This window comes from Dipodomys merriami, unplaced genomic scaffold, assembly GCF_024711535.1.
Source record: "Dipodomys merriami isolate MVZ:Mamm:240054 unplaced genomic scaffold, mDipMer1.0.p SCAF_1, whole genome shotgun sequence".
NCBI classification, from domain to species: domain Eukaryota; kingdom Metazoa; phylum Chordata; class Mammalia; order Rodentia; family Heteromyidae; genus Dipodomys; species Dipodomys merriami.
In genome coordinates this window covers 38583973-38595790 of record NW_027202270.1, presented here as the reverse complement: position 1 = coordinate 38595790, position 11818 = coordinate 38583973, and the positions used below count along the sequence as shown (strand labels likewise).

The 11818-nt window shown below is 39.5% G+C and overlaps 1 protein-coding gene across 1 annotated transcript in view; it reads right to left on the bottom strand.

Annotated features, from left to right (window-relative positions):
* The window catches only part of LOC138825447 (titin), a 201988-nt gene that overhangs the window by 50423 nt on the left and 139747 nt on the right, over positions 1 to 11818 (bottom strand). Inside the window, exons 177-197 of the mRNA XM_070020028.1 lie at positions 11253 to 11573; positions 10869 to 11153; positions 10470 to 10769; positions 9866 to 10168; positions 9225 to 9500; positions 8829 to 9128; positions 8439 to 8741; positions 7536 to 7835; positions 6432 to 6719; positions 5820 to 6116; positions 5435 to 5737; positions 5025 to 5330; positions 3914 to 4201; positions 3529 to 3819; positions 3153 to 3440; positions 2388 to 2975; positions 2195 to 2299; positions 1584 to 1781; positions 1184 to 1480; positions 503 to 1090; positions 109 to 411 (exon numbers count right to left, since the gene is read on the bottom strand). Of these exons, the coding sequence (XP_069876129.1) occupies positions 109 to 411; positions 503 to 1090; positions 1184 to 1480; positions 1584 to 1781; positions 2195 to 2299; positions 2388 to 2975; positions 3153 to 3440; positions 3529 to 3819; positions 3914 to 4201; positions 5025 to 5330; positions 5435 to 5737; positions 5820 to 6116; positions 6432 to 6719; positions 7536 to 7835; positions 8439 to 8741; positions 8829 to 9128; positions 9225 to 9500; positions 9866 to 10168; positions 10470 to 10769; positions 10869 to 11153; positions 11253 to 11573 (6528 nt within the window). The remainder of the gene's footprint in view (positions 1 to 108; positions 412 to 502; positions 1091 to 1183; positions 1481 to 1583; positions 1782 to 2194; positions 2300 to 2387; positions 2976 to 3152; positions 3441 to 3528; positions 3820 to 3913; positions 4202 to 5024; positions 5331 to 5434; positions 5738 to 5819; positions 6117 to 6431; positions 6720 to 7535; positions 7836 to 8438; positions 8742 to 8828; positions 9129 to 9224; positions 9501 to 9865; positions 10169 to 10469; positions 10770 to 10868; positions 11154 to 11252; positions 11574 to 11818) is intronic.

The following is an 11818-nucleotide window of genomic DNA, read 5'->3' as shown; positions in this document are numbered from 1 at the left end:
TAAAAATGAAAAAAAATAAAAAGTATATGTTAAGAGTTTGGCTTTGGATAATCTATATCCAGTGATGGCTCTCTCAAAGAAGTAGTGGTGAAAAAGGTAAATACTAACATGCTGCGTCTTTCATTAGAACAGGATTGGAAGCATCACTAGGTGGACCAATTCCTGCTCTATTTTCTGCACTGACACGGAATTCGTAGGTGTTTCCTTCTTGTAGTCCTGTTACTTTGCATCTGAGATCAGAAACAGGTGTCTTTGTTGCTCGCACCCATCTCAAGCCTTTCTTTTCTCTCCTTTCGATGTGGTATCCGGTGATCTCACTGCCGCCATCATCAGCTGGTCTTTTCCAGCTGACAGTGGCAGTGTTTTTCGTGACATTTGATATCTCTGGTTTTCCAGGAGGACCGGGAGGACCTACAAATGAAACAGATTTGTGAGAAATCCATGATTCCCTGAACTCTGTTGTAAATGTTCACACATCAGTTCCTGCACATGCTCTACCTACCAAATCTGTCTACCATTTTGACAGGTTCAGACTGCACAGGTTCTCCTTTGCCATAGTGGTTCACAGCTGAAACTCGGAAGAGGTACTCATTTCCTTGGATGAGTTTGGCTACCACATGCCTGCAAGACTGAATATCTTCAGAAACCACTGTCCACAAAAGTCGGCTGGTTTCTCTCTTTTCAAGAACATAAGACTTAATTGGCGATCCACCATCTTCCAAGGGAGGTGTCCATGTAAGCGTTGCCTTTTCAGCTGAAACATTACTGATTTCAATAGGACCTGGAGGACCAGGCACATCCAGGACTGTTACCTTCACGTGTTCCTCCTTTGTTCCAAAAGGATTGGTAGCAGTGATGGTGTATTCACCAGCATCCTTTCTGCTGGAATACTTGATTGTAAGCATAGAACTTGTTGGCGTGGAAGTTATCTGAGCAATATCTGATGGTCTAACATCTTTTCCTTCCCTGGACCAACTTGACTTTGGAAGGGGTTTGCCAAGAATGCTAATGGCACTTAAAACAATGGTATCCCCTGCTTTAACTGTGAGGCCATCTTTTATCATAGGATCAAGGACAATAGTTGGTGCCTCTGCAAAGGAAAAAGAAAACTCATTTTAATCAGGAAAGCAAGACAGGCACACGTGCCATATTTTAATAAAATAAAATAGTATAATTGACATACCATATTCATCCTTGCAAATAATGGTCCCTGTACTTTCTGATGGAGGGCTGATGGCACCTGCTGTATTTTTGGCTCTAATTCTGAATTCATATTTTCCACCCTCAACAAGGTCAGTTACAGTAAAAGCACAGTCTGGAACATTAACATGATTGGCTTTCATCCAAGACTTAGAAGGCAGATCCCGCTTCTCTACTATATATCCAGTTAACTTATGACCACCATCGTATTTGGGTTCGGTCCATATGAGAGTCACTGAATTCCTTGTTACACTAATAACTTCAGGTTTTCCAGGAGGATCTAAAACAAAAAAAATAAATAAAACCAGTCAGAGAAATATCAGTGTTTGCTTCAGGAGGCAAATACCGCTGGTTTTTTTTTTTTTTTTAGTAAAAGGACTTACCAATAGGATCCAGTGCCACAACTGGCTCTGATGGCAGGCTTGGCTTACCCACACCTGCTAAATTGATGGCCATAACTCGGAACTCATATTCCAGACCTTCAGTTAATCCTGTCACTTTAAAGTCTTTCATTCTTATAGGAGTCTTGTTAGCTCTCTTCCATAGAAGGCTGTTTCTTTCTTTGAACTCAATATGATACCCTAAAAAATGACCCATGAATCTATCAGTTCAAATAGAAAATATAAATGTAGACTGATTTAAAAAACATATACATACTTTATCCCAAATTCTTTATATATGGACATGTTGATCAGAAAACTATTCTTGCAACATATATTATATATATGTCATTACCAAGTATAGTGTCATTTTTTACTTGGAATATGCATAATTATTATCCCTTCTCTTAAGAAAAAGAAAGATATTCTCATTATGGAAGACTTTGTTGACCATTACATTGGAAAGTTTTCGATGAAATTAAACATTATCCATGTATATTGAAAAATACGCTATTGAATATGAAGATATGGGAGAAGACATACATCTTTTTTTCAGGGAAATATTGAAATGGAATATTGGTATGAAAGCTGTCGGATAAGAGTAAACTAAATACCTGTAATTGGAGAGCCACCAGTTTTTCTGGGGTCAGTCCATGTTAGAGATACTGAATCATGTCTCACATCCACAATAGTGGGAGGTGGGGGAGCATCAGGTACATCTAGGAAGAGGCAGATAAAGCAAGATTCATAATAAGGTAACTTCACAAAATCAGGTTTTGTTTATGCTTTTGACTGTTAGACACTTACCAAATGGGTGTTTAGCAACAATTGGCTCCGATTTTAGGCCTTCTCCTACACCATATTTATTTTCAGCACTGACCCTAAAGGTGTATTCCATGCCCTCATGAAGTCTGGTTACTCTAAATGTGGTTTTCTGGACTGCCGAGGCACATGTCACCCACTTGTTGTTTACAGAATCTCTCTTCTCTAGCACATAGTTGGTGATTTCAGAACCTCCATCATCCTTTGGAGGTCCCCACTTTAAGGTCATGGCTTCTGCTGTAACTTCATCAAATTTTATTGGCCCGGTGGGAATGCCAGGCTTGCCAACAACTTTTATGGAAAGAGTTCCTTCCTTAGTGCCGGCAGCATTCTTCAGTGTGATTGTGTATTTCCCAGCATCAGATTTTTGGCAATCATAAACAACAAGCGTTGTGTTAACTGCAGATGACTCCACACTAACTCGTGTGTCAGTTGCCAGAGGATCCTCGCCTTTCTTCCAGGATACTGATGGTGCTGGCTTGCCCTTTATGGGGATCTTAAGACGGAAGTTGCTGTTTTCTTTAGCCAAATAGCACAAATCAGGTAGATCCTTTAAGTCAAGATCAGGTGCCACTGTGAAACAGCAGAAATGAGTTATTGTGCATTTGAAGACTAGGAAATTAACTCAGATCATTATAATTATTAAAGTTTTCTTTTTCTTGGTAAATCAGTAAGTAGAGCGCAAGCATGCACTTCTGATGACAGTAAGTAGAGAATGAAAAGAATGAAGGTGTATGTGGAGAGGCTTACCAACATCATCCTTTGCCAAAACAGTGATTTCGCTCGGAGTTCCTTCTCCGTTGTCATTCTCAGCACTCACTCTGAAGGTATATTCCTTCCCTTCAGTCAAATCTTTTGTTGTGTACTGCATACTCAATGATTTCATAACTCGCTGCCACTTATTTTCTTCTGTCAGAAAATCAACGACATATCCAGTAATTCGACTTCCACCATCACTGCGAGGCTTTTTCCAGCCAATGGTACAAGATGATTTAGTTACAGACAACGTTTTCAGGTCCACAACTGGTCCAGGGGTTTCTAAAGCACAGAAGAAATGATAAGTCTAAGTTTCTGGTGACTAAGGTAGGATGTCCCTTAACACAATGGGGTGGTAGGGCATGCTCACCGGAAGCCTTGACGGCATCACGCGTTTCACCTGGATCACCGATTCCATACTCATTTTCAGCAAAGACTCTGAAGAAGTAAGATTTCCCTTCTTCTAAGTTGGATATTCTGAAGCTTGTTTTTGAGCACTCAGTTGTCACTGTAGACCAGGACTTCCTCTCTGCATCACGTTTTTCTACCACATAGTTAATGATGGGGCTTCCACCATCAATAATGGGAGGATCCCAGGTGACGTAAGCAGAGTCTTTGGATATTTCCTTAACAGTCACATTGACAGGCGGCCCAGGAGTATCTAGATAATTTGTGAGTAAATAGGAATGAGCATGTAAAAAATACATAAGTGATTAGTGTAAACTCATATCATTCTTTGTTCCAAGTAGACTTACCAAGTACTTTTACTACAATGGTGTATTCCTTTTTACCACAGCTGTTCTCCAGGGTTAAGATATATTTTCCTGCATCGTATTTATTCACATTTTCACAGCGCAAGAAAGTGTCAAAGTCAGTTGACTTTATGTCGAGTCCAATCCTTTCTCTTAAGTTAACATTTGGTTTGGACCAAGTAATCTTCGGAGGTGGGCGTCCTTTGACTGGTACGTACAGTCTCATTGTAACACCAGCACGTAGTATAAGTGTTTTCCTTAACTCAGCATCAAGTTCTCCTTCTGGTGGAACTATTTAATTTTGGGGTAAAGAAAGAGCAATAAAAATTTAATGCTCAAATGTATTTCTAAGGACTAGCCTTATCAATTCTAAAATATATTTTCTTTTTAAAACCCATTATTTGTTCTTTAAAAATATCCTAAGTATAATCCTCAAAATTAATTCAAGATTCTATACCAATGTTGATCTTCCCATTTTCCAGGATGTTTTAGACTGAACCATGTATTCACTGGAGGATGACTGCCTCTTCTCATAAACCTTTTATACATTCAAAGTCCACACACACACACACACACACACACACACACACACACACACACACACACACACACACACACACACACACACACACACACAAACTCAATGTAGATGATTGGTCTTTGTCTATCTTCCAGTGTAGGAGGGAAAGTAATGGTGGTTAAAACATAATGCGAAGTATCTTTTTTAAAGTAGAGAATGTTTATGGAAAGTATATGAACTAAAGAAATAGGGGGAAGGGAACTTAAGATGGAGTGCCTGCCAGTTAGAGTTATGGACTATTCTAGATTAAATCTAGAATAATGAATAAGCTCATTACTGAGTTCAATTAAAAAAACGCTCTTTATTCTCAGGATAAAATTACTGTATTCCATAATTCTTTTGAAGACATAAAAGTTTTATGTATATAAGCGACACTTCTGAAACCCACATATCACTGTTATATCATGACATACCAACCCAGCTCTTCTAAAATGGATTCCAGGAGTAACGAATTCCACAGCTTGTGCATGAATACATATCCATAAGGAGGTTTATTCTCTCTCTTAGACTATGACTAATACTGCTAATACTTACTTAAGATATCCTTGGGGCAGTGTTTATCTGGCACATCACTGGGGTCACTGTATCCTATCTTATTCACAGCGTAGACTCGGAATTGATATTCTGTGTTTTCTATCAGACCAGTAACCTCAAAGCGAGTTTTCTGTAGCTTCTCTGGTAAGTTGCACCTCACCCAGTGATCAGAGTCAGCTCGTTTTACTTCAACAAGATAACCAATGATAGGGCTACCACCATCAAAAGCTGGCTTGCCCCAAGATAAACTCACGGAGCTATGGGTTGTATCATATACTTTAGGGAAAGCTGGTGGGCCAGGAGGATCTGAGAAGAAATAATGATAGGAGACAGTTTTAATGAAAACTAGAATCCTTGCTAAGTAATGCTAATTGTAACACACAGGGTAGAACTCTTTGATAAAAACTTACACAGAGGATCCTGAGCATAAGCAGCTTTGGATGCATCACTGGGTTTGCCTGGTCCAGCTTTGTTGATAGCTGTAACTCGGAACTCATATTCAGTGCCTTCTTGGAGACCTGTTGCTTTTATAGTTCTTTCTATAACTGGTTTTCTGTTGACCTTAGTCCAGTTAAGTGCCTGAGTTTCCCGCTTTTCAACTAAATATCCAGTGATAGGTGAGCCACCATCATTGGCTGGGGCTTTCCAGCTGACTGTCATGTGGTCTTTGGTTATGTTGCTAATAACAGGAGGATCACAGCGTCCAGGTGGGTCTGCAGAGATTGAGTGAAAAGGTAAGTCCCCAAGCTCAAAGGTGCAGGAAGGAAAAGGAAAAGCTAAAGAAAATGTTCTTACCAAATGGGTTTTTAGCAATTGCTGGTTCAGTGAAGATGGGATCACCCACTCCATATTTGTTTTCAGCACAGATACGGAACTGATACTCATGACCCTCTATGAGCTTCTCCACAGTACAGCTGGTGATGGGCACAGTAGCAGAGACTTGAGCCCAGTTAGGCCTGCTTGTTTCACGTTTGTCAACAATATAGTTAGTGATTTCTGAGCCTCCATCTTCAAGAGGAGGCTCCCAAGAAAGCATTGCACGATCTGCATACATTTTGTTGATTTTAACAGATGCTGGAGGACCTGGTTTATCTGAAAGAATATGCAACAAAAGTGAAGTCTTTCAATAACAAGGGAAATGAGTGTAGAGTAGAAAAGTTGAGAGACCTGGGCGCAATATCTATAGTGTTAATTTCCTGTATGATCTTGAACATCACTTCAAGGTCTTAGTTTCCTTATTAGCTAACTGGAATATGTGAGCTTTAATATTCTTCTCAGCTCAGAAATACTATTGGTCTCTGATAAGATTAATTCTATATTTAGGAAATATACATTAGGATATATACTTTGTAGGTTTTTTCATATCCTGCTAACTAAAGTAAAATATTATTGAGCTAATTAAATTACCTAATACTTTAAGCTTAATGGTGGCTGATTTGGAACCACTTGAATTTTCAGCAGTAATAGTATAATCTCCTGAGTCCTTTCGGTTCACACTGAATAGCTCTAAGGTGCACAGGTTCCGCTTCATGGCCATCTTTATGCCTTCGGCTGGTTTTATAGGAGTGCCATCTTTCTTCCAAGAAACTGTTGGCATTGGTTTACCAAAGACGGTAGCATCCAAGCAAACATTAGTTCCAGCTTTCACAGTGAGCAAAGATTTCATATCCACACTTAACTCTATCCTGGGAGGAACTGGAAAGTAATAAGATAAAAAAAACTCAATGTGCATAAAACAAAAACACACAAAACACAAGTAATTTATATAACAAATCAATTTAGATTTTGTTAATAACATGTTTTGTCTCTTAGAAGGATAAGATTCTTTTTTATTTCTAACATGCAAATGTATATGTTTATAGAGTACAATGTGATATTCTGGTATATGTATGATAATGGAGTATTTAATCTAACATTAATCACTTCACCTACTCAGCATTATTTTTGTGGCTAGACCATTTAAAATCTACTCTTGGCAATCTTAAGACATAACCATGTTGACATAATTTTAACTAGAGCCACTGCTCTCTGAACTAAAATGTATTCCTTATGAGACTTTCAACCCTTTGCCTGACATCTTTTCCTTGTTCATTTCTCTGCCCCCACCTTCTTGTAACCATCAAGATCAGAATTTTTTAAAGCAATGTACTCATGATAAAAGTAACAAAGATGTGATCTCAAAATGGAATAATCCTACAGATATTGTTAAAAAGATTTCCACGATTGGATTAACTCCTAAAATTTCACTATCACCTTTAGCTTCTTTGTCATCTTTATGTGAGTGTGTACCATCCTCACAGTTTGGTATCCTGCTTTTTAGTTCAGTGTGTTGAGACTCTCCTTAATTACAATTTGCATACAAAGTACTTATCATTTAAATATTCTTTTAATTTTTATATCAAATATAAAAATTAAATTAAATATAAAATATTCTTTTAATTTTTTAATGAGGAGCGATGGACATCATGAATGCTGTACGTCTTAACACTATAATACTCAACAGCATCTTACCATTTTCTGCAAGGATAGTCACTGGATCAGAAGGCTCAGACGGCTGGCTAATGTTTACAGCAGTCTTGGCAATTGCTCTAAATTGATACTGAGCATTCTCTTCTAAGCCGGTAGCTGTGTACTCTTCCTGGGGAATCTGGTGAGGTGTACTATTGCATCGCACCCACTTATCACCTGGAAGTTTGCAAGCTTCTACAAAATAGCCAATAATTTTGCTGCCTCCATCATGCTTGGGACGGGCCCAAATGAGGGATGCAGAGTTCTTGGTAACATCAATAACTTCAGGTTTCCCAGGGGGATCTGAAACCAAAAGAAATAGTTATTAATAGCAGAAGTTTGAACTTACTTTCTTCCTTTCCTTCTTTCTTCCTTTCCTTCTTCCTTTGTTTCCTTCCCTTCTTTCCTTCCTTCCTTCCTTCCTTCCTTCTTTCTTTTCTTTTCTTTTCTTTTCTTTCTCTTTTTGTCTGTTGTGGGGCTTAAACTCTGGGCCTGGACGCTGTCCCTGGGCCCTTCAGCTCAAGGTTAGCACTCTACCACTTGAGCCACAGTGCCACTTCTGGTTTTCTGGTGGTTAATTGAAGATAGAGTCTCACGGAGTTTCCTGCCCTGGCAGGCTTTGAACTGCAATCCTCAGACCTCAGCCTCCTGAGCAGCTAGGATTACCTAGGATTACTTGTGTGAGCCATGGCACCTGGCGGAAGTTTGAAGTTCTTAACATCATCCCTCCTGCTGCCAAGTAGCAATCTCAACAGGGTGACAGTCATCTTGTTTTACTAATTATCCTTGTGCTTGTGATTTGCTGACTAGAGAATTACATGTAGTACCTCTTCCTGGTAAGAGTCTGAATCTTCAGAGGCTCCAAGATTTAAATGTGCATCTATAATCTTAAAAACAATTACTCACCAACTGGCATTCTTGCAGTTACATATTCTGTTGGTTTGCTGGGTGGGCTGGATCCAGCTTTGTTTAGGGCATAAATTCTGAAAGAATACTCAAGACCTTCTACAAGGCCAGCACAAGGGTATTCAGTTGACCGGACAACAGTATCATTTGCTTTCACCCAGAGCAAACTGTTCCTTTCTTTGCGTTCAATCAGGTAACCAGTAATGGGGCTCCCTCCATCACTGTCTGGTCTGTCCCATGCAACAAATATGCAATCCTTATTGACTTTAGTGACTCGTGCATTCTTTGGCTCACTAGGAACTCCTGGAGATGAAGATAACAGAAGCGTCAGTGCTTTAAGCAACAATTTAGAAAAAAAAATGAACTTTTTGTTTCTCAAGACATACATACCAAATGGGAACTTAGCAAGCATCTTTGGAGATGTGAGAGGCTCAGAAATGCCAAATCGATTTTCAGCGCGGACCCGGAAGATATATTCCTGGCCTGGGATCAGTTTTCCAACTCTGCAGGAAGTTTTTGTGACTGAAGCAAGAGCGGTGACCCAGTCCCCCCTGCTTACGTCACACTTCTCTACTATGTAATTGGTGATGTTACTGCCTCCGTCTTCCAGAGGAATGTGCCATGACAGGGAGCAAGCATCAGCGTCTATATCAGAAATGTCGAACGGAGGCTGAGGGGGCCCAGGGGCATCTGCATGAACCAAGAAGAAAGGACAATAAGAACAGAGGTATAGTAGGAAAACATATTTCTCATGTTCATATTTTGGTGGTCATGTGTGTCACCTACCCATGACTGTCACTTTGATTTTCTGAGTGTCTGTTCCAGAGCTGTTCTCTGCTGTGAGGCTATAATAACCACTGTCTTTCCTTGTAACATCTTTTATGATCAGAATTGAAGAACTGTCAGCTTTGTGGACTGCCAAGTGGCTGGATGTGACAACTTCATCCTCTCCCTTTTTCCATTTACAGATGGGGTTGGGCTTTCCATATACATGGGCTTCGATTCGGAGTTTCTTTCCAGCCTTAATAGTAATTTGCTCTGGCATAAGGATCTTTGGTGGCACTAGAAGTAAAATGAAGACCGATTAGGGTTGGAGTCACATCTTCTATGGTGGGGAACTATTCTGGAATATTTTGTTGTGTGTTGTAACCCATGGGTGAGTTTAAATTAATGTTTGTACCATTGCCTGCAGTTTTAAAGGAAATTTTGATAAGAAGAGAAGACAATCAGATGCAGCATATTTAAGGATAGGTATTATTTTAAGAAAGTTCTTTTAGTTATATACATCAGTGTGTATATATGAAGTTTGTCTACTAATGTTGTGGAACCAAATGTGCTTCAAAGTCACTGTTCTCTACTGGTTTCAAGTACTTCTGGGGCTAGATTTCTCAGCGCAACATGATATAAATGAAGCAATGATTACTTACACAGTTGTTCTTTTGCTTCATATACTCCTTCAGCTTCTCTTGGCAAGCTGACACCAACAGAATTTCTGGCAGCTACTCTAAATTTGTATTTCTTTCCTTCCTTTAAGCCGGTAACAACAAGGCTGAGATCTTTTACCACTGAGTACTCTGTCCAGCGATCTGCAGGCTGCTCTTCTTCTCTGTAGCTAATGATATAGCCATCAATTTTAGCACCTCCATCACGCAGGGGAGGAAGCCAGGCTAATGTTGCACTGTTCTTTGTCATTTCAGTCACTTCTAGTTTTCTTGGGGGATCTGGCTCACCTAGAAAAAAAAACCATGATTATAAAGTAATTTACTCACATGTTCTCTGTTTACAAAGAGATTTAGTATGTTTTTGCCTCAAAGGGTAGGAAGCCTGAAGTGTAAGACACTGAAAGTAAAAAGCATATGATGAGGCAGATTGAAGTGAATTGTCTTTCCGGACAGGGCTAGGCAACTATTGTTCTATTAGGGCTTCTACTACATTGTCAGTCCCTTCTAGTAGTAGATTCCAATGATGTTGGTGCCTCTACCATGCTAAGGTAGGGGACTGGAAATAAGAGAAAGAAGGGGGATTACTTACTTAGAGGATCTGATGCAAGCACTGGTTTGGGTATGTCTGTTGGGACCCCAGGTCCATACTCATTGACAGCAGTTACTCTGAAGAAATACTCATTCCCAGGAACAAGATTGGTTACATTGAAGCTTGTTTTCTTAACTTCTGGGGTAACAATGGACCATGTCTTTCTCTCAGCTTCACGTTTTTCCACAATATAATGTGTTACTTGGCTCCCACCATCATTTTCAGGAGGGGCCCAGGACACATGGCAAGATGTTTTAGTGACATCAGAAACTTGTAAATTTGATACAGGTCCAGGAGTATCTGTAAGGCACCAAAGAATCAGATGCACACGTCTCATTTAGCATTCTTAATAATGAATTTGTTTTTATAGGGATAGGGCGAAACTTTTAAGTTACCCACCTAACACTCTGACGTTCACAAATACAGCCTTTTCTCCTGCTGGATTCACAAGGGTCAAGGAGTATTTTCCTGAGTCATCACGGGTAGAATTGGGGATGACAAGGAAGGCCATAGTATCAACCAGATCCACCTGTCCTTTTCTGACTACATTATCAATACCCACTTTTCGCCAAGTGACTTTGGGGGCTGGTCGCCCTCTCACTATTGCAAATAGTCGAATAGGGCATCCTGCTCTCACAGTGACCAGTTTTCTCATGCTGGCATCCAAGTCAATCTCCGGAGGTTCTAGAAAATTTATTAAGGTCATTAGTTGACATTTATAACATGGGGAAAGCATAGGATAATTGAAATGTGAACAAATCAAGGGCAAAAGGAGAGCCTCACCAAGGATTTCTTTAGGCTTGATAGCTTCCTTTAGTTCTGCAGGGCGCCCAATGCCAACCTGGTTTTGGGCACATACCCTGAACTCATATTCCTGGTTTTCATCCAAGCTGGTCACAGTAAATTCCATGCGAACAAGTTGTGCTGCAGCATTGCATCTTTTCCAGCCTTCGTTAGGTGATGCATCTGCTATTTTTGGTCTCATTTCCACAACGTATCCAATTATTGGTGCACCACCATCATAAACTGGTTTTCCCCACCCAAGAGTTATGGAATTTTTAGTTGTATCAACCACTTTGAAATTGGTTGGTGGACCAGGCGGTTCTGAGAATACACAAAAATAAATGTATACATTACTAACTCCGTCTAGTGATAGTATAAATGTTGTGAGCTTGATCCTTAATTAATCAAAGATAGGTCATCTACTTTCTCAATGACTGAGATCTCATTTTTCTTCATAAATATTTTCTTTATAAAAATTCAAATCTATCCTTGGTTATATATTTTTTTTGTAATTTGGCAAAAAGTCTTTTAAGAAATAATGGCTAAAATATCTAAAACTTCTATGT